This window comes from Psittacula echo (genome assembly GCF_963264785.1).
Source record: "Psittacula echo genome assembly, chromosome: 2".
Lineage (NCBI taxonomy): Eukaryota > Metazoa > Chordata > Aves > Psittaciformes > Psittacidae > Psittacula > Psittacula echo.
Window position 1 is genome coordinate 29,944,153 of NC_137737.1, and position 23,173 is coordinate 29,967,325.

The 23,173-nt window shown below is 39.4% G+C and overlaps 1 protein-coding gene across 3 annotated transcripts in view; it reads left to right on the forward strand.

Annotated features, from left to right (window-relative positions):
• Positions 1 to 878: 878 nt before the first annotated feature.
• The window catches only part of DGKB (diacylglycerol kinase beta), a gene marked incomplete at both ends in the record, with an annotated part of 332,840 nt that continues 310,545 nt past the window's right edge, over positions 879 to 23,173 (forward strand). For all 3 annotated transcript variants that reach the window (XM_080639402.1, XM_080639403.1, XM_080639404.1), the window contains one exon: positions 879 to 948. In XM_080639402.1, coding sequence (XP_080495528.1) covers positions 879 to 948 — 70 coding nt within the window. The remainder of the gene's footprint in view (positions 949 to 23,173) is intronic.

Sequence of the window (23,173 nt, forward strand, 5' to 3'; positions counted from 1 at the left end):
CAAGAAGTAGTGCTGGTAATGCATTGCCTTTGTAAGGTCTGTCCTACTGAGGCAGAAACTGAATACAATTGGATGAAATGGCACACACAGTTTGATATTTTTTTTTTTTTTTTTAAACTGGACTAATTTGCAATGGTGCCAACAGTTATATTTGCTTTTTAGTAGTGACTTTAGCAGTGCTGTGACATTCTTGAAATTAAACCCCTACTGTTTTGTTAGAATAATTAATATTTATGGAGATCTTGTGAGTTTTTTGTCAAACTCCAGAATCCACTTTGTTTTTGATATGGGGAGTTAGAAGCTTCAGAACGCTTCTGAGAAGTTCAAGCAGCACTGTACAACAACATAATTGGATACAAAGCCAGTTATATGAATCCAGTTTTAAAATCATAGGGAACTAAGTTTAATGGTAGATAATATCTACTGTTGCAGTGCTTGTTACTAAATTAGAAACATCCCCACACAAGGTGTCCAGGTACAATTTGATCATAAAGAATCAATGACTTTATCAATGCCACACGTAAGCATTTGGAATTCAAAAAACAAATTTGGAAATACATATAAGACTAAATTTGGACAAATACTGTAAGTATTTCCTTCAAGCAAACTTGTATATAAGAAAATATTTATCTGTCACAACTGTTCCCATGGGAAAACTGGTATTTGTACTTCTAATATTTGATTTTCTTTTGACAGTGCTGTAACTCACCACTGAAACAACACATTGGGAACAGTTCATAGCATCAAATCTTCATCTACATAAACTGATGCCATCTTGCCAGCCTCTAAGCACGGAGAACTGAAGCTTTACGGAGTTTATGTCACCTGGTTCAAAGGGAATGTTTTTCTGATATTTAGCGAAGACCTTTACTACCAGCATGATGAGCCAGGAGAAGTGGGTTAACCTGAGCCCTGGAGAGTTCTCTCAGCTTCAGAAATATGCAGAATGTAAGTGATTTTTAAAATATGTGAGTTTATGGCTAATTTAAATTAAGTATATATTGAATGCATTTATTATTATTATATTATTATTATTCTATAGATGTTACTGTCAAGTTAAATTATGGTTTATATTTATGGTTTTTAATCCAAAAAATACATTCTTTGAGGGGAAAAAAAAGTCATCATTCACAATTTGTAGGTCACCAGAGTGGGGATTGTAGTGCAAAAGGCTTGCTTAGTCGTGGAGGAAATGGAGATTCCAGCGGAAGCACATCTAGGTGTACTATATGAAGGTGTTTCTAATACTATAAACAATGTGAGGGAGCTGTCATGTGAAACAGCGGAAACAAAAAGTATGTGCTTAGAGGGTACTGTATATGAGATAGTGTATATGAAAAGTTAGATTTAGGAGATGGCTTATGAAGTCTGATAAGAACTTAACTGGAAAAGGTCAAGAACATTTAGGAAGTTTTCATGTTTGGTAAGTAATCTAAACATATTTTTAAAAACTGAGAAAATCTTGTGTGATTTACGAATGTTGTTGATTTTGCCACCATCCATGAGTCAGTTTGCCGAGGTGAAAGCCATCCAGCTGGCCTTGGACATTGCTGAATGAGAAAAGTGGCCAGTACTTTATACTGACTCATGGATGGTGGCAAATGCCCTGTGGGGGTGGTTGCAGCAATGGAAGCAGAGCAACTGGCAATGCAGAGGTAAACCCATCTGGGCTGCTGCACTGTGGCAAGATATCACTGCCCGGATGCAGAACCTGGTGGTGAAGGTACGCCATGTAGACGCCCATGTACCCAAGAGTCGGGCCACTGAGGAACACCAGAACAACCAACAAGTGGATAAAGCTGCTAAGATTAAAGTGGCTCAGATGGACTTAGTTTGGAGATATTTGCTTATAAGATAAAATGAAGACTGGTGATTACTTGTTGGGATTTTTGTTTTTTTGCCTGTGACATCACAGAATATACTTAACTGCATTTCAGTGTAGTCGTCTAACAGAATAATCAAAAAATGATTATTAGAGTTTCAGTTTGATGTAAAGACTTCACTTCATAAATCTTACCTAAATTACAACACTGTTTTAACTTCCCATGGGGTCACAGCTTCCTTAGGGCATCCCCCTGCTCTGGCATGGGGTCCTCCATGGGCCTCCATGGGCTGCAGGGGCACAGCCTGCCTTGCTATGGTCTTTACCACGGGGAATAACTGCAGCACCTCTTCCCCTTCCTTCTTCATTGACCTTGGTGGCTGCAGAGCTGTTTCTCTCAGGTATTATCACTCTCTTCTCTGGCTACACTTGCATCCACAGGTGCTGTCACTGTTGCCGGTAGGCTTGGCCTTGGCTGGTTGTGGGTCTGTGTTGCAGATGGCTGGCATTTGCTCTATTGGGCATAGGTAGCTACTGGCATCTTCTCACAGAAGCTATTTCTGTAGTCCCTCCACTACCAAAACCTTGCCACTCAAACCCAACAACAACAGGCTGAAATATGAAAAGAACTGTTCTTCTAAGTTCATTATACAAATCTATGTGGGATTATTTTTTAAACTGAGTCAATTCAAGCAAGTATTTGACAGTAAGATAAGACTGAAAGAAAATAGTAGCACTTCAGACAATAAGACCTACAGAAAGAGTTTTTTCTGGCCTATTATTGTGCACACTTTTTGGTGTGCAAATAGAAAGTAATCATACTGAATGGTAAAGAGAGGAAATTCTTAAACTGTTGCAGAGGTGTATATTAGACTGACTTGAGCTCATAGGGTAGAATTCAGAGTTCACACTTACACCTCTGTATCACACTTCCGTGCTCAAATACTAAGTGTTGATGTTTCACAGCATTTACTATTATTGATGCAAAGCAGATACCTTTAGCACATGTGCTGAGGTGCCTTGCAGTAGCCAGTAGGCATCTTTAAGCACTGGCTATATTTTGCTTTCTGCTTCCTTTGGAGTCTGAGTAAATTTGGTTAAGAAAGTTTGCTCGTTTTAATTTTAGGAGAGGAGTCAATGTTCTGCATTTCGTGTGCCTATCCACCTAGAAAATATTCTTTTTAAAATGCACCTGCCAGTGTTTTGCATATTTGCTTGGTGGTCAGAAAAAAACCTTCACAGAGCGCCCTTTTCAAGCTTAATTCCCTTCACCAAAGCTGGCTACAGATGTAAGATAGTGTTTTGCTTGTGTGACCCCCAGCCGCTGCTCTCCACACAAGCACAAACCATCTCTCTGGTTTGATAGCCTTAGTTTAGATCCAGCATTGAAAGGGGTGGTAAGCCAGACTCTTCTACTGCATAGCAGACAGGGCACACTTGTAGGAGTGAAGAAGTTCAGTTTGAGTCTTCTAAGGTTGAAGCTCAATTTGAGCTTTCCCTTAACTAGAAGGCAGGCCTGTTTCATTTCCATATGGTTTATGAAGATGACTGTTGCTGCCTGACTTGGCTGAAATCAGTCACATCTGCAAGGATTATGGTTTCTGAGAATAGCAGAGGAATGTGTCCACCCAGGTTTTAAGAAGCATAACAAGTATCTCGTCTTGAGACTGTAACAGAAGTCAGGAGGCAGCTATATGAGCTGCTTCTTTTCTGCGTCAATTAATTTTGGTCACGTAAAGGAATTTTCAAACCATATTAACATACAGGCTGCAGAGATAATAAGCTTAGTACTTCCAGAGTTAGATTTTATGTGCAGAACTGTAGCTGTGTGAGTGTGGACATTATAGATACAGCTGTCATGGGCTTAGAGGTCTGAATTTAGCCTGATCTCCTTTTTAGTCACCAAAATAAGTGTATGTATCTTTCCCTACATAAAGCCCATTAAACTCCTCATGTGGGTTCTGCTGCTGTGCCAGGGACACGTGCTTTCCACTTCCTGACTGGAACACAGTTTGTTCTGGTTCAGTGTAGTTCTGCTTTTAATTAATTAACTAATCTTCTGTCAGCTTGATGGTAGCCTGTCACTATTGCAAGTATGGTTGAATAGACAAGGCCTGCTCCAAGCTCTGTATGCAGATGCTGTCCTTGGTATGCCATTGAGGAGTTCCTGCTGTGTCTTGTCTGCCTGTCATCTTCATCAGATACTTGATAGTATGATTCTTATTCTCTGCTTTATTCAAGTGTATTTTTCAGTGGACACAAACCGTGAATGTAAAATTTCTTTCCTGAATACATACCAGCTTTCCCTGATTTCCATAGACGTAACTGAACAGCAAAGGAAAATGAGTTCTGTTGTTCCTAATCACAAAATACTTCTCTCTAAGCGATGCTCAGAACTTTACAGTAGATAAATATCCAGTAAATTAATCCGAGGAATATCCATTATATGAAGAAATGTGTGTTTTTAAGTGAATTCAAAGACCATATTTCCTAATACTTAGCTCTTTGCAGTTAATATGTGTATCTGTGGTTTTTGGAAGAACAATTATTTCCAAAGACAGTTCCTCTCTGTTGTCCTTGGTGGTCAAATTAAAAATCTCCTCTCTCCTCTTGTTCATAAGAGACAATATTAGAAAATAGATTGCATTGGATAGTTCTGTGGTTTAAAAATGCCTCAGAAGAATACGTGAAAAGAAACAACCAAAATAACTGGTGTTTTTGTTATATAATATCAGTAATAACAATAACAACAATAAATAATAATGTAGCCCACACCAAATCCTGATGATTCATTGCAAATACATGCACTCGGAAAAAGAAGTTTGTGGTTTTTGGGTTGTTTTTTTTTCTCCTTTAGATTTTAGATTTTATAATCACCTCTGGCTGTAGGAAAAAAAGGTGAAAAGGTGAAAAACTTTTTCTGCGTAAAAATGTTATTGCATAGGGTGAAGTACGCACAGGACTTTCCAGGCAGAGACAGTTTCTTCTAAATTGTATAGTACCAGGTATCTTCATTTTTCTGTTCTACTCCTAACAGCAGCTTGACTTGTAAAGACATTAGAGAGGAGAGATATAAATAACTTCATTGTGGTTATTATTTGTGTGGTAATTTTGATTTGGGCAGAGGTTTTTGAATGCTTTTTAAGTGAATGTTTGATCTCCTTTTTATTAAACAAAGTTGGTGTAGTCCAAATCATGTTAGTGGGAGCTTAGAAGATCTACTCCAAAAGCAAGTGAGAAAATATTGACGAGATTAGAAACAGTTAAAGCAAGACAGTTTCATGATTTAGCTAGGCTTTAAAAGACAGAAGAAAGGTCTGTCCTTCCTTTAGTAGGCAGAGAGAGGCAAAGGAAAAGACCTCTGAGCTCTGGCAGCATGTGCACTCTGGGGAAATAGCCTGGTTTTGTGTTGTCCTTTTGAGTTTGTCAACAAAATGTGCCCTGAGGAAAAAGCCTGAAAAAGACTTTTTGCAGAACTTTTGGCAGTGATTTTTTTTCCCAGGCTGGTGGAGGAGAACTTGGGCAGACTGTCACAGCCTGAAGATAGAAATAGATGTTGGAGAGCTACTGAAATGGCTATGAGAACAGGAACAGCATCAGCAGCTGCAGCATCTTTTGATGTAGCATCAATAGCTGCCACAAGAACTAGTGTAAGAGTTTTGTAGGGGAATATGAAGGAGGAACTTGTGAACAAGGTCTTTCAAGAGAAACAGGAAGGTCAGCAAAACTTTTGGTCCGGAATGAAGTTGTCAGAGACTCTTGGGTCGGTTTGGTTCTGTGGCCCTCACAGATGGAAAAGATTTTCTTTTACAATGGGTATAAATGATAACCTGTGGGGAGCTTCATACATGTGGCAGCTGGTCACCAGTAGCTATGGGCCACATTACACAATCCCTCAGAGAGTCCCAGGCTTCTAGTGCCGCATGGAATTGTGCTAATTTTAGTGAGGTAATGAGCCTCATCAAAGAATGCAGATTGCTAAAACCAGCTATTTTTGACTGTTTGGAAATTTGAGAGAAAAAAATGCTGGTGATTATTTGGAATAGTTTTACCCCAATTTTTGGATATTAGGAGTATGGTGTTTCTGGTGCTGTTGGTAAAGATGGAGGAAATTAAGTTCTCATGAAGTTTTGTCAGAGCCTGTCAAACTGGCTGAAAGATTGAGTCTGCCAGTGCTGCCTGTTCAGTACCCATGCACTTGGAGAACTTCATGGAGAAGGATGATGAGTCTTGTGAGAGATCCCCTCTTTGCATGCAAGGCCGGTTGGGAAGGGAGGAGCCAGAAAAAGTGGCCAGTTGATGATTCATGGAGTTTGAATCCTAATTCTGAGCCTGTAACTGGGGACTAAAAATCTGTCTAAGATTAATCGGTGTTCCACTCAAGGGTTTGGTGGGGCACTTGCTTCAGTTCTTCTAAGAGGTGAACTATGAACTATGCCTATTGATACAACACTGTATTTTTTTTTATTTTTTTTTTTAAGAACTGTGAGTTTAAATTTCTCATGCACATTCCTGTGTTGTAACAATTTAGAGAAAATGGGATAGAAATATTATACCTGATAGGTTTAGGTTCTAGTGAGTTTTATTGATAAGAAAAACTGAACTCTGTCCAAAAGAAGGTGGCTATATGCAGTCTGCACTAATGAAAATACTAGATCCAACTTTATGACTTGTGTTAGTCTGAAATCCAGAAAAGAAAAGATACAAAAATGTGAGTTTACTTTTTGTTTAACCAGACATAGTTTGGACTTGGCCTCTGAAGATAGTTTTACAGAGGAAATTGTTGTGGGGGATGGAGAGCTGGGCACCAATGTCAGCTGCAGAAGTATTAGTGGATTTCTTTTCTTTCTCTCATCAGGAATTCTGTGTGAAGACTTGAAGAGAATGGCAGATAGGTATGATAAGCTGAGCTTCTCTGAAGGAGAAAATCTGATGAATATAGAGTCATGCAGCATAATCTGGATCTCTGAAATGGGCTTTCTAATGACTTACAGTGTTTACTGTTCCTGCATGATATAAGTCTTTAGTCTGTAGCAGACGGGATTTTACCCAAACAGCAGCCAGTCAGTTCTCCAGTTAAACTGTCTAGGGTAAACAGTGTCATATTGACTCTGTCCACAACTGTAAGGAGGAACCTTCTCATAGCAGTCTGGTAGGATACTCAGGTGGATGCAGAACTTATTTCCTGTTTCCATGCCCATACTGAAGAAGGGTGTCCAACTTGTTTAAGGTACAGTAAGCTATTTAGAGAAAGGGACAATGCAGAGTGCTGACCTCCTTTAAAGGGTCTGTCAAATTATTCAAGAATTACTTTATTTGCTGACAAAGACAAATGTATTTGAATCCTTTTAGTCCCTCTCAAGCTACTTTATATTCTAATTTAAAACAAACTCTTAGGAACTAATGGCTTTCCTAGAACTTTATTTGAATTGTATGCAGTAATGGCACAAAGTCAACTCAGATTGAGTGACTTTTTGAGTATCTTATTACAGTATTATGCTCATGACTTAGTTAATTTCAGGGATCCTCCCCTGTCTTCTGACTACCAGAACCTATGCCAGCTGTAGGGAGACATGTTTTGAGAGGAAAATTGTGAATTTATATTAATTTGTGACTATCAGGTGGCAAAACTGGGACATACTTTGCTGTTTAGAGCATCCTTATTTGTCTGCAGAACATAGGATGCTCCTAGAAATATCTGACTTGTTCAGGAATTCTGATATAAAAGGATTATAACCAGCAAAATGCTCTCTTATGGAAGAAATGTTAGAAGAATTAGAGAAGGAAAAAAATGGTGCAGCTTATTAGGTAGTACCAAGTTGCATATATCCCAGACTTCAGAGATAAAACACTGTTAGAAGAGGCTGTTGTTATTACAAACCCATCATTTGAGCATAGAGAGGCACTGGCCATGCTTGCTGTGTGATGAATAGGACACTCTCCTGTCATCAGGGAGCATTTGGTGGCCTCACTTGGAAGATGGTAGTTTACTTGCAACCATCCTGCACGTCTGATTCGTCTGGGAGAATGGGAGAGAAGGCAGTCACAACACCTGGAGAAGACTGTAATGTTTACTCAGCCTCACTGAGCAGTGAAACAGAATAGTTCAATACAATACAGATACTGAATTGGTTGTGTTGATACTGGATAGTGTTATTTTTTTAGGATAATCACATGGTTTTCTAGATTGTGCTACCAAGTTTCCAGTGCTTCTCCTGAGGGTGTAGTGGCTGTTTAGGTATCTGGGGAAGATAGGTTATTCAGAGCTCTGACGCTGCCAGTAGTTATCAAGGCTTGTGTTAACTCTTAGACTTGTAGATAGATCCATGGTTCTTATATAGTCAGACTCCCAGATGCTGGGCCTTTGTTGCAATACAAGGGAAATTCACAGAGTTGTAGAATGGTTTGGGTTTGAAGGGATCTTAAAGATTATCTTTAAACCTTTAGGGAAAAGCCAATAACTGTGTGTTTAAATTTTCAAGGATATCATTGCAAGAAGCAAATCTGAAGAGTTCTTTCAAAGTCCAAAATAGAAACCCTAGATCTCAAGTTTCTCTGTCTGTGGGATCCATGGTATGTGATGGCTGGCTGCAGTACTTCCTGTCTTAGAATCCTGAAAGGCAAATGGTGTAATCTCACCTTGGTTTCTGTTTCCTCTGTCAAAGATAAAGATTACTTTCTAGGATTAAATCTGCACAGATAAACACTGGCAGTTGTTAACACGCAGTGTTGGAGCATCAGCTGTTGCTGGCATTGAGCACATTTTAAGGTTATTACAAATCAGACATATGGTCATAAAATTACTGAATGTGTAAAATACTGTAAACTGTATAAATATTGATTGCACCTTTGCTATACTTACTGTGTTTCTATGTATCTTAGTATTCCTTTTGTATTTGATTGTTTCTATGGACATTTGCATGTAAACAGTGAGAAGCTCTTGTTTCTTAGGAGTTCATCTCTTCCTATTGCTTATTCTCTATTATAAAGATTTAGGGAATAATTCAATTAGTTGCTGTGGAAATGAGCTGGATGTCACAAACAGAGAATTACGGTTCACCAAGCCTTGAAGAAACAAAATGAAGGGAGAATGGACTAATTGTGAGGGCTGTGTGACTATGTCAGAATCTCAGCTCTCATTAAAAGCATGTATTTTTAGTCCTTGTGAAGAGCTTGAAAGTGTAATTCAAATAATGACAATCCATGACTCATCAGACAAACTGGGAAAAAAAGAAAAGCTCTGAGAGAGAGAATGATCCTGCTTTGTTTTTATGGGATTCAAAATGAAAGAACCGGTAGCTTGTGGTAGGTCCCCTCAGCCCAGCAATGCTTTGTATGACTGAAGAGAGAAGGGGAAAGCTGCTCATTCAACTCATCCACTGAAAAAGAAAAAATGTGTTATTATTAGTGTTAGTGCTTATGCTCTTCTGCCCCTCCTGGATTTTTGAAGAAAGGAGAGCCAAAGCTACTTTCTTGTGGCTCTTGAGAACAGGAGATGGGTTGCTGTTGATGGTTCAAATTGAAAATCAGAAGCCTCTTTGAGAGTGGGCTTAGCGCTGCCTGATGGTGTGAGAAGGCCTCTCTCCATGTACCATTTGTTGGGGTCGAAGGGCCTTGGGTTGCATTCCTTTCTGTTGTTTTCTGCCAATTAAAAGAAGCAAAAATGTTAAGTGTGCTTATAATTATGTATGTTTTTCATTGTTTTTTCAAGCACTAAAAATATGTTGCTTTTTGTGTGGCTTTGGAGGATTTTTAGTGGGTGTTATGGAGTGTCACTGCATAGTTTTGTTGGCTGCATTGCAAAACATAATGGCTTTTTGAAGACAGTACTGATAGCTAATTTGGTTTTAGAACTCTTAATTTTATTAAAGCAAGTATGGAATATTGAGAAAAGAACTTGTGATTCCAAGATAATATTTTCTTGCATAGTTTCTGAATATATAAATTCTTGGGTTTATTTTCAACATAAAAGGTTATAAATAATTTGCAATATTGAGACACTCAAATTAATTGTAGCAGAAATTATGGTTAGTGATAATGGGTTTGTTTTGATGAATGTATTTCCCAGAATTAACTGGCCTAGCAGATGATGTTTGCATTCATAAAGGCATACCAAATAGCTTTAAAATGCTTTTTGAACTGTTGCTTGTTTGTTACAAGTTTTGGTTTAATTTGTTTGGGTGGTTTTTTTTATGTGTTTGTTTGTGTTTGTGTGTTGTTTTGGGTGGTTTTTTTTTTTTTTTGTTTGTTTGATTTTTAGTAGAGGCCCATTTCTACTTTTAATACATTGTTTATGTTTGAGATTCACTACAAAGATGGGACAGAATCTAGCATCTCTACCTGTATTAGAATAGATTGATTACAGACCCTGTCAGTCATTGTTGACATCGCTGCTTTGGTGGAAGTCCTAGACTGTATATAGTATAAAAGCCTATGTATTGTAGAGGTTGAAATAAATGGAAGTGAAAATTGTAGACAGTTATGAGAGGAGGATGGGAAGACAGTTTATAGACTACATACGCGTCCAAGTGCTTTATTGAATAGTGGCATTTCAGTTCTGGATAGGCTCTAAGAGTTTGAGATGTTATTGAAGTGGTAGTAGAGATAATTAAAGCAGATTGAAGAGATGCAAAGAAAAAGAGTTAGTGGCAAGGTAAGTACATTGCTCAAGTTTCAGCTAAGTTTACAGATAGATAGTAACTACCATTTTAGCAGCATGAGATAAGAATTCCTGTGATGAAAAAGAGGGGGAATTGAAAATTAAGCCATGAGAAAACAAAATGAGTGTCTTCAAATAAATTTGGAGTCTTAACAACTTTTGATAGACCAAAATTCATGACTCTGTGCTATTTTTGCGACTCATAGATAATGCATTAAATGATTTAAGGAAGCAGAGAGAAAAACAAATCTCAGAAAGAGATTAGGAATCAGAACAGCAGAGGGGAGCCAAGACAAAGCTCAGTACCTAAAAACTGATTTTTGGAAATTCTTACTTGACACTTGGGTGTTTGGTTATTAAAAAACAAAAACAAAAAACAAAACAAAACAAAACAAAAAAAACCCAAACCAACCCAAACCCGAAACACCCCAACCCAAACAAACAAACAAAAAAAAAGGTGAGATTGAGAGGAATGACCTGGGGTGGAAGGAAAAGAGTTCTTTTAGAACCTTAGTGGCTAAACAAATTTTACATTGTAACAGTGATTTAAATTAATATTTTACCTTCTGTAGAGAGCCCTGTAGAAGTTTTTCTATAAATTATTATTTGAGTCTGTGAAAATGTCTACAAGTACTATTATTTTTGACTACTTACTTAGCTAATTTTGGCTGAGGGTGAATCTAAAGAAGAACTCAAACTGGAATTTGAAATAAGCAACTTGCATTCCCTTTGGAGTGCTCTTATTCTAGAATAAATCAGAAATTATCATGAAGTCAGAATTATTTTAGCAGATAAGATGTTAGGTAATTAGGAATTAGCTAGTAGTTAAAGAAATATTGATCTATTTCACATTCCTTTAAGCATAGAACCATATTTTTGTATTTTGCTTCAGACACAATGAATTTTGTGTTTCACAGTTTCACAGTATGTTAGAGATTGGAAGGGACCTCAAGAGATCATCTAGTCCAATCCCCCTGCCAGAGCAGGAACACCTAGATAAGGTTACACAGGAATGTGTCCAGGCGGGTTTTGAATGTCTCCAAAGAAGGAGACTCCACAACCTCCCTGGGCAGCCTGTTCCAGTGTTCTGTCACCCTCACTGAGAAGAAGTTTCTTCTCAAGTTTAAGTGGAACCTCTTGTGTTCCAGTTTATACCCATTACCCCTTGTCTTATCATAGTTTGCCATTGAGAAGAGCCTGGCTCCATCCTCATGACACTCCCCCTTTATATATTTATATACACTAATAAGGTCCCCCCGCAGTCTCCTCTTCTCCAAACTATAGAGACCCAGCTCCCTCAGCCTTTCCTCATAAGGGAGATGCTCCACTCCCTTAATCATCTTAGTCGCCCTGCGCTGGACTCTCTCCAGCAGGTCCCTGTCCTTCTTGAACTGAGGGGCCCAGAACTGGACACAATATTCCAGATGCGGTCTCACCAGGGCCGAGTAGAGGGGAAGGAGGACCTCTCTCGACCTACTGACCACCCCCCTTCTAATACACCCCAGGATGCCATTGGCCTTCCTGGCCACAAGGGCACAGTGTTGGCTCATGGTCATCCTGCTGTCCACTAGGACCCCCAGGTCCCTCTCCCCTACACTACTCTCTAACAGGTCGTTCCCCAACCTATACTGGAACCTGGGGTTGTTCCTGCCCAGATGCAGGACTCTACACTTTCCCTTGTTATATTTCATCAAGTTTCTCCCTGCCCAACTCTCCAGCCTGTCCAGGTCCCGCTGGATGGCAGCACAGCCTTCTGGTGTGTCAGCCACTCCTCCCAGCTTAGTGTCATCAGCAAACTTGCTGACAGTACACTCAATTCCCTCATCTAAATCATTGATGAATATATTAAATAATACTGGTCCCAATACTGACCCTTGAGGCACTCCACTAGATACAGGCCTCCAACTGGACTCCGCCCCATAGACTACAACTCTCTGGCTTCTGTCCTTCAGCCAGTTCGCAGTCCATCTCACTACCTGATCATCCAGGCCACACTTCCTCAATTTAGCTATGAGGATGCTGTGGGAGACTGTGTCAAATGCTTTGCTGAAGTCAAGGTAGACCACATCCACCGCTCTGCCATCATCCATCCACAATGTTATTTCCTCATAAAAGGCTAGGAGGTTGGTCAAGCATGACTTCCCCTTGGTAAAGCCATGTTGACTGCCCTTCATAACCCTCTTATCCTTGACATGCCTTAAGATGGCATCAAGGATAAGGTGTTCCATCACTTTCCCAGGGATGGAGGTGAGGCTGACCGGTCTATAGTTACCCGGGTCCTCCTTCTTGCCTTTTTTGAAGACTGGAGTGACATTTGCTTTCCTCCAGTCCTCAGGCACCTCTCCCGTTTCCCAAGACTTGGTAAAGATGATGGAGAGTGGTCTAGCAATGACTTCCGCCAGTTCCCTCAACACCCGCGGGTGCATCCCATCTGGACCCATGGATTTATGGATGTCCAGATTGCTCAACTGGTCCCTAACCCATTCCTCGTCGACTAAGGCAAACTGCTCCAGTGACCTGACTTCATCTGAGGTCTCAGGAGTACAGGGTTCTTCAGGACTGCCTCCAACAGAGTAGACTGACACAAAGAAGGCATTCAATAACTCTGCCATCTCAGTATCTTCTGTCACCAGGGCACCCATCCCGTTCATCAGTGGGCCAACCTTGCCTCTGGTATTAGTTTTATCAGCTATGTATTTGAAAAAGCTCTTTCTGTTGTCCTTGACCCCTCTGGCCAGATTTAATTCTAAGGAGGCCTTAGCCATCCTAGCTGCCTTCCTACATCTTCTAGCAGCAGCCTTATATTCCTCCCGAGTGGCCAGCCCCTCCTTCCATGACCTATAAACTCTGCTCTTCCACTTGAGCATACCCAGCAGTTCCTTATTCAGCCACGCAGGTCTCCTGGTCCTCTTCCTTGACTTCCTACGTGTCGGGATGCTCAGCTCTTGAGCTTGGAATAAGCAATTCTTGAATGCCAACCAACTATCTTGGGCCCCTTTACCTTCAAGCAGCCTTGCCCATGGGACTTCCCCTAGCAATTGCCTGAAAAGGCCAAAGTTTGCCCTGCTGAAGTCCAGGGTTGCAATTCTACTTGCTATTGTACTGGTCCTACCACACAAGATCCTGAATTCCACCATCTCGTGGTCGCTGCAACCAAGGCAGCCCTCAACCCTTACTGCTTCGACCAGCCCCTCCTTGTTAGTGAGGATGAGATCCAGCAGCGCTCCTCTCCTGGTTGGCTGATCCACCATTTGCATGAGGAAGTTATCATCCATACACTGGAGGAACCTCCTGGACTGTGGCTGGGTTGCTGAGTAGTCCTTCCAGCAAACATCAGGGAAGTTAAAATCCCCCACGACGACCACGGCCTGTGACTGTGAGGCCGCTCTCAGCTGCTTGTAGAAGGCCTCATCAACTTCCTCACCCTGATCTGGTGGCCTGTAACAGACACCCACAACAGTATCGCCCCTGCCAGCCTGCCCCTTAATTCTCACCCACAGACTCTCAACTCGCTCATCCCCTGTTCCTGGACAGAGCTCAGTACATTGTAGCTGCTCTCGCACATAAAGAGCAACCCCACCACCCCGCCTGGCTGGCCTGTCTTTCCTGAAAAGGACATAGCCCTCCATGACTATATTCCAGTCATGTGAGCTGTCCCACCACGTCTCTGTAATTGCCACCAGATCATAATCTCCTGACTTAACACAGGTCTCCAACTCCTCCTGCTTATTTCCCATGCTGCACGCATTGGTGTATAGGCATTTCAAGGAGGGAGCTGAGCTCACCAATTTCACCCTAGCATTATAGGAGGCCTCCCGGTCTTCATCAATCCTAGAGTGCTGCCCCACTGGGGCAAGCCCAGTTACAACCCCATCCCCCTTCGAATCTAGTTTAAAGCTCTCCAAATGAGCCCTGCTAATTCATGCCCCAGCATCCTTTTGCCTCTGTGAGTTAAACCTTTCCCACATGCCATCATCCAGACTGGAGCCTTATAAAACCAGCTGTTATCAAAGAACCCAAAGCCCTGCCTAAAGCACCAGTCTCGTAGCCAATTGTTTACGGACTGAATTTTCCCATACAATCCCACATCATCACCGGAAGATGGAAGAACTGAGGAGAAGATCACTTGAGCCCCAGACTCTTTCACCATCCGCCCCAAGTCCCTGTAGTCTTTCTTCATCCCCCTCAGACTGCGGGAAGCAGCTTCCCCCCCACCTGTCTGGAAAACCAGCAGCGGGTAGTAGTCTGTCGGGTGCACCAGGCTGGGGAGCACCTTGGTGATATCCCTGATCCGGGCTCCAGGCAGACTACACACTTCCCTATGATGAGGGTCAACTCTGCATATCGGGCATCGTGTGTTGTGTTGCAGCTCATTATTTCATCTATGGTCTAATGTGACAACTCCAAAAAGGACCATGACATCTCCAAACCGTATATGACACTGTGATGTAATTTTAAATTATTGGTGCTTTAAGAGGATTCTGGGAGTTTGAGATCCACAGGAAGAATGACAAAATATAATTAAGTTGTCCCAAATGGTACAAAAGCACATTCTGAAGTATTTCCCAGTGTATCTAGGTGTTTAAAATTAAAGCATACACTAAAGTTTTCCTGAATTAGGTTTCAAGAAGCAAGTGCCAAAGTAGCACTTCCTTGTAGAGGTGTAATGACTGGCTACATAGGAGGACTACTGGGCCCTTCAAATTGAGAACTCTCCAAGACAGACTTTTAAGGTAAATACTTTCAGTTCTGTGTGCGCATTGGAGCTTAAAGTTACCCATCTCACATTTTAAAAAATAAACTGGATAAATATACCTTAGATTTCATGGGTTTCTTTTTTTCCCCTCCTTTTTTTTTTCCATCCCCATTTTGTTATCTAGCCAGAAAACCTGTGTAGCATCTTTGGCTAACAACACCCTGTTCCCTCCCACACCCTAACCAAACCAAAACCCCCAAACTAATCAGTCATTTCTACAGTTTACCATCCTGTCCCTGGGAAGCATGCATCAGAAAAGTTTTGTAAGGCTTCCAGGCACAAATATGTTAATCTTTATTCAGGGTCTATCTAGACATAAAAAGCAATACCACATTTTGCATAATTATGCGCGATGGGTTCTAATCACATCTCCAATGAATTATTTTAGTGGAAACTAGCAGTATGGTCTCTGCACTACAGAAAGTCTTCGGCTTGAAACTGAGCCAGAGCTCATTCAGTGTTGTGTTGCTACTAGTGAGTAAAGCTGAACAAACTGCTCTAAATAACTTGGGTTAATAATAGGGAACATATCATGTCACTGCATTTTTTGACATGTTAAATTTGCCAGTTAATGTGTACTTCAAATGTTATACTGTAAGATGTTATTGTGTCCTTTTATTAAATTGGAATACTCACCTTAAATGTTCTACGTACAGAAAGTTGTTCTGTCCAATGTAGAATTTGTCATGTTCTGGTTTTCCTCCTCAGGAGTCATGTAGTACAGCTGGGGATACACAAGAGCTCTATTCAATACGGGTTTGCTGTTCGTGCTGCCAGTGATAGAGAAATTGTGTTCACTTGCTGCTGGCTGCTACACAAATTGCAGTGCCAAAGAGTAGTATGTGTACTGTTCTGAGGTGGTGATTAAGGCAAGCTGTTAGGGGTTTTTATTGTGATTAGTCCTATGTATAGCAGCAGGGGAGTTTTTATCCATGCTCCTCTTACTCAAACTCCCGATGTATCACTATGAACTTATCTGTAATAGCATTCTAGTGTTTTTAGGCCAAGCTTCTTACAGGCCACATAGCCATACCTCTAACTTGTAAAAGTAAAGAGTGGTAGTAAGAAAGAAACATGCACCCAGGATTTTCAAGTAGCTTTAGCTTAGAAAAGCTATCATCTGCTTTGTTTTACAGATAGTGAAGCATCTCTGGGGATCTGATTTCTGCATTTTTTTTATTAAACGCCTTTGTTTATCTGCTCAGTCTTTTTCATAATCACCGTCTCAATGCCCTATTCTATTTTGAGGAGTGGATTATACATAATTTTCTTTCTCCTTTTGTGGAAGAGATGAAAATGCTTCCCATTTCTCTGACCTGTTTAATTCTTATAAAGCAATAATTGTTGTGTGAAAATGAAACTAATGGAAGAAATGGAAAGCATTTTCATCCCTTTCACACAAGGAGAACAAAATCCTTTATCATGTCAGATTCTTATTATTTTCCTTAACCAGTTTTTAGTGTTAATAGTTATGGAGAATATCAGTCTTGTCTGAATTTTCATTAATTTCTCCTCCTCACCAGGAGCGTTTCCCACTTTTACTGATACTGACTTTCAATTTACTGTAATTAATACTCTTCCATAATGTAATTCTGAAAAAAAAATTTTTTTCATATACATAGCATTGTTTGTTTGTTTGTTTTTCTTCCCCCACTATACATGCTTAGTCTTTAGGTAAAAGGTCTAGTGGCTTATGCTGTGTAACTTCAGTGATCAATGGATCTTTGTAAAAGTGGGTGCTCGCAGCCCTTGCTAAATGACCATCAGTACCTAGCTTTAGAGCTTGCTATTGGAGCTGAGATTTTTCAGACTACTTTTTTCCTTGGCATCCAGTTGCGTTTTGAAATTTTATGCTGTAATTTTTTTGACCTATTAATCCTAATGGTCATTTTAGGGGAATGAAAATGTTCTGCTCTGATTCCATTTTCAGGTCTGGAAATGCAAATAGCATCTTAAAATTTCTAAGCATGTCCCCAGTTCTGCTTTTGGAGGTTTGAAAAGATGAGAAAATTATCTTAAATCTTTCTGACTCATAAAAATTGCATTTTAGCAACATTAATTTGCGCAAGGTACACACTACTGTTCTCTATGAATTTAATTAATTACCAGTGTTTCTTTTGAAGAAAACATCCAATTTCATTTTATCACACTTTCTCTAATCATAGCAAGAACACAATAGTTTGTGGGGTTTTTTGTGAGGTTTTTTTTTTTTTTTTTTTTTTTTTTTTAATACATTAATCTTCTACCTTAAAAAATGGTGCAGATCAAGTACAAACATGGAGAGAGTAAACAAAGAGGCAGATAAGGTCTGGTATTTGTAAGCTATTTTTTTTAATGAAAAGATTGCAAGTATGTAGCCATCAGGAATGAAAGATGAGTGGTTGGGAGGCACAGGTGAAAAAAGCAGTAGCAATTAAGAAGATTGAAGAAATTTTAGATAAAATACAATAAAAATAAAGGCAAAGAGGGAACAAAGCTTAATGGGAAGCAAGGTAGTATGCATGACATTATCAAGGGCTTAGGTGAGAGTTGAGTAAAGAGAGAAGCTAGAGAACTGGGAAGAAGGTGAGAGTAAAAATGTAGACAGTATTCCTCTGGCAGAGGGGTTAATTCTTGTGTTCTCAGAAAGGTAGGAAATAATACTTAAAAAAATGTAGTTGTTTTTCTGTATTCAAATAGTACTGAGTCACATGCAAGCTTTTAAACAACATGAATTATAGCTGTTCTGTTAAAAATTGAGTGGAAGTCAATTCTTCATCTTTGTAAAGTGTTCAATGCCTTCACAAGACACACAGCAGGCTGAATGGGAAGCCTTCATTCTGATTTTTCAGCTTTTATGTGGTTACAATTAACTCCATATGATGCACATTTTTGCATTTGTGGTGAAGGTTTCCAGGGAATGACTTGAATTCCGATACCAGGAAAATGGTGTATTTTCTGTACACAGTGCAAGTCCAGCATGGGCAGCCATGTTGCTTTGTTGAGCTGTTGAGAAGCTCTGGCTGCCTGCACACTGTCCTCCTCCTTATTCATGCTCTTGGCAGCAGGTAGCAACTACCCCTGCTACCCATTTTAGATGGATGTCCTCATTTCCACCCCTTCCCTGCCAGAGTTCATGTCCTCCCCCCATGTATCCACCATCCTCTTGCAGCCATGCCATATCCAGTCCCCATAGAAACAGCTTTCCACTTCTGCTTAAGGCCATCCTTATGCTGCTGTTTGGCAAGGGAATGGATGCTCCTGAGTGAACCTGGGAACCTGCATAGAACCAAAAGGGGCTCTGTGGACAGGTCATGGATGCTGACTTGGATCTTCTTACACAGATAAAAAGACTGATGTTTGGGAATTTCCCAGAGCATTAACATGCTTGTGCTGCACTTCACAATGTAGTGTAAAGACTGCTAAGCTAGAAATGAGCAGTTAGCTGGTGCAGCAGCACAGCTGGAGTCTATTTTCAGTTTATTTCAGGAGCTCTAGAATTCCTTCAGTGCCTGATTCAAGCTAATCAGAGTATCTTTACATAATAGTGCCATTTGTAGGCACACAAAACAACAAATTCTTTTGAAACAAAACATTGCAGTGTTCTTTTTGAAACATTTGGATGCTTGCAGAATAAAATATTTCAATATTTTACTTGGGAGAAAAAAAAAAAAGAAGTTAAATCTTATTGTCAAAAAATATGAATATTTGGTTTATTGGACTATGTTATCTACTAAAGCATTTGGTTTTCTTTTTAACAAAGAAAATTTCTACTAAAATTTTATCAGGGTGTTTTCATAGGATGAAAGCAAATAGTTTGCACAGTCTTAAAAGTAACATTAAATTTAAGTAGAATCATTAAAGAGATTTCCGTATTGCCTTAAGATTTTGATTTGGGTGATCTGTTTCCTGAAGGCAACTTCAAAGATTTCAACCTTTACTTTGTTGCCTAAAGTTATCCTCCTTTGTTGTCCAAAGTTATCCTGTCTAACCATTTTATTTATATTCTTATCTTGGCTTTTTATTTCTTTTCTTTTTTTTTTTTTTTTTTTTTTTTTTTTTTCCCCCAGATTTAAAAGTTAGAAGACACAGAAAAGGGGTGTAAATCGTAGATTATTTTAGTGTGATTTATATGAATGCTTTCCCTGGTTTGCTCTCTGTGAGTGACACTAAACTTGAGATACTCTGACAAGAGTCTGGCATATTTCTTAATGGTGCAGAGGATTGTGCGTCACTACTTCAGGAGACTGGGTCTTTATTGTATGACTTATCTTGAAGCCATGATCTCATACATATTGAAAGCTAGTAAGTAATTTATTCTCTGTCATTTTTTTTTTTTAATGCACAGTCTGGGATAAGCTTTATTTTTGTAAGTGCAGATGATGTTAAAAAAATATTTAAAAAAACCCCAATTCATTGCTCTGGGAGAAACTTGAGCATAAATGTGGCCAGTTTTCTTATATGCCTAATCAGAGACCCCATCCAAGCTTAAAAATTTACCTTTTGAGAGAATTTCTCTTGGAAGAGAATGAACAACATATCAGGCTGGAACTGAAGAAGGTGTGGAACAGCCTAGCTTGGATCATCCTAGACATCAAGTAAAAATGACATATCTTATGTTTACTGTTAATTGTATTTGTTAGGGAAGCATTTTACCTTCTAAATAATTACCTGCTAAATAGTTATTATTCAGTAAATTCTGGGTTTATAGTTGGTTTATGTTTATCTGTACAGTGGTATTTAAAACTTATGATACACTCTAATAAAGCGTGGTATAACTGCTTAAAGAAAAACCATACTATTCAGCTTATCCTCATAGACATTAGTTTATTTTTATTTGAGATGAAATGTCGTAGATCTTTTAATAAGATATTGTTTATTTCATATTGCACTTACTACTGCCTGGCAGTAAGGACTTCCTACACTGCAGGTTTTCCAATTTCTTTTTTCAAGGACAGATTCCTTGGGTCAAAATGTTCTAGAGCAGCATTTTTACAACAGGAATTCAAATGTTTTGCTTTTTCTAATTTTGAAACAGGATGTAATACAGGAAAGGAAAAGCCCAGCTTGAAAAGCAAGGGAAAAGTCTAAAATGTTTCCTTTACCATCCTTTGGCAAAGAGCTGTAGTCTTGTTTTGGGTTTGTTTTATTTTTTTCTTTGGACTTTCTGATGTTTTGCAGTGAATCAACCAACTTTCCTTTTCATCATTTTTTCCTGAAATTTCCAAGGCAAGGTATGGCTAATAAGCCTGATCTCCACAAGCAGTTCAGTCAAAAAGCTCATAAGTGGTTTACTCTTCCATTTACTTGGCATGTAACTACATTGGGATTGGAGTGTAGCTCCCTCTCACCTAGTCTGTTCCCCAGGTTTTTAAGTGAATCTATTTACGATCGTCCTTTTGTCCCTTTTTCTTTGCTTAAATCAAATTATTTTATTAACATATTACTGTATTTAAATACTTATAATAATCAGACTTTTACAACATTTGGAATGTTCAGCCGCGAGGTAATGATGAATACAGAAATTTGGGAAAAGTTAAGGTTCTGCTTGCAACTACAATTTCTTATCTTTCCAAATGCTCTAATAGTAATTTGTAGTGTTTTTTTGTTTTGTTTGGAGTTTTTGTTGTTCTGTTGTGTTTTGTTGGATTTGACTTTGTTTTTGTTTTTTTTTCCCACCCTCATGTAGAGTGTATGTGATGGAATACCTTTATTCTGAAAAGGAAGTTATCCTTTTAGATCATCAGAAAGTTAAGGTCTCTGGAAACTTGGAAAATTATTAGATCATAATTTTAGGTTCTTTAAGGTCTTCATTGATGAGAGACTGAACATGAGGTGGCAGTATATGCTTGCAGCCCAGAAAGCCAACTGTGTCCTGGACCGCATCAAAAGGTGTGTGACAAGCAGGCTGAAGGAGGTGATAATGCCCTCACAAATAATGCGATCCCTGCTCTTGTGAGACCCCACTTGCAGTACTGTGTGGAGTTCTGGTGTTCTCAACATAAGAAGGACATGGAGCTGTTGGAGCAAGTCCGGAGGAGGGCCATGAGGATGATAAGGGGGCTGGAGCACCTCCCGTATGAAGACAGGCTGAGAAAGTTGGGGCTGTTCAGCCTGGAGAAGGGAAGGCTGCATGGAGACCTCATAGCAGCCTTGCAGTATCTGAAGGGGGCCTATAATGATGCTGGAAAGGAACTCATCATCTGTTGATGATGAGGGACTGTAGTGACAGGACAAGGGGTAACGGGTTCAGACTTAAACAGGGGAAGTTTAGATTGGAAGAAATTCTTTCCTGAGAGGGTGGTGAGGCACTGGAATGGGTTGCCCAGGGAGATTGTGAATGCTCCATCCCTGGAAGGGTTCGCGGCCAGGTTGTACAGAGACTTGGCTGACATGGTCTATTGTGAGGTGTCCCTGCCCATGGCAGTGTGGTTGGAGCTAGATGATCTTAAGGTCCTTTCCAACCCTAACCGTTCTGTGATTCATAAGTGATTCAGGATTTCTGAGAGCTTTTTCTGCATAAGATAGATTAGTTACAACTTGGAAAAAAAAGTGTGAAGGTGCAAAAGAAGAGAAAGGTGATCATCAGAATCATCAGAAGAATAAACTTCTCTTTCCTCCTCTGTTTTGTCTTGCTGGTTTTGAATTTTTGTTTGCCTCTTCCTGTCTTTCCTTCTCCTTTTCTTTGTCTTGTTCCTTTTATCTTTTTTTGTGATTAACTCTTTGTCCTCCTTTCCCTCTTGTGGTTTTCTGCATGCTTTTGGTCTGTCAGATCATCTTTGCTGAAATTGTCTTGATCTTAGATGCTCTGGAGAGTATCATTGATAATCTTCCTAACTGAACAATATAAAATCAAATAAACAAACCTGTCCTGTGTGAGCATACTGAGGTACGATAAATTTGAATCCTGTGACCTGGGAGTGTTTTTGGTTCATTACTGTTATGTTGCCTTTTGTCCTTGGCGGCATTAAGTTGATGAATGCCAGAGTCATGTTACTGGTGTTTTGCTACTAGATTAGCTAGCTTAATGTTGTTATAATACCTGCGCTTTAGGGCTACATGTTCGTAAAACATTTCAATAAGCTTATGTTAAGTTTGCTAGGCTTACAGTAAATAGACATATATCTTTTTCTTCTGAATAGACTTTAAAATGTAGTTTAGGGGCATATCTTTGTAGTTAGAAGCATAGGTGACAGAAAAGATGTTTTAGTAAATAGATTTATCTCCTTCCTAATTTTTTTTCCTGCTTAGCTTTCACTGAAGTGAGAAAGTCAAATGATTAATAGATGTGTAAATTAGGCAGTGGGAATGTTTTATTATGAGAGATCCTGTTGTATGTGTTCTGTCACCAGGGTTTTCCAGTCATTGTTTATGAGATCTTATTCTGGAAAAAAAAAAAGGTGGAAAAATTTCATTTGCCTTACACTGTCATTTGAACTGTAAAAGGATGATAGTCTAACCTTAGTATAGGGTTTTTTGAGAACTGGGAAGGATAACAAAAGAAGATGGCGGTACCTGGTGTATTCCATATGCCTCTAGTAAAGCCTCTAAGGTAACTAATTCAAAGATGTTTATATCAATAGTTACTGCTCCAAGTGGAATCTGCTGAGCCATACTGTTAAAGGAAAGACAGACACTGCCATGTTTTACTTTAGATTCCCATCCTACTAGGCAATGGCAAAAGTCCTGAAATCTTGTGTTCCTCATTCTAGCACTCTCCATAGCTTTGTATTTTCAGTGGATTTTTATAGATGTCAGCATGTTATGCAATAGTGTTCAAAGCAAGAACAACAGAAGTATCTTTAATTAAATATTTTTAATAATAATAAAATCTGCTTGACTGGAGTCAGGGACTGGTTCCTCTCCTGGTCCAAACTGTTGGTTAAAATATCCAAATAAATGGTATAGGTCACTAATTGATGTCTAAACAAAAAAATCTGAACAAACAAAACCCCAA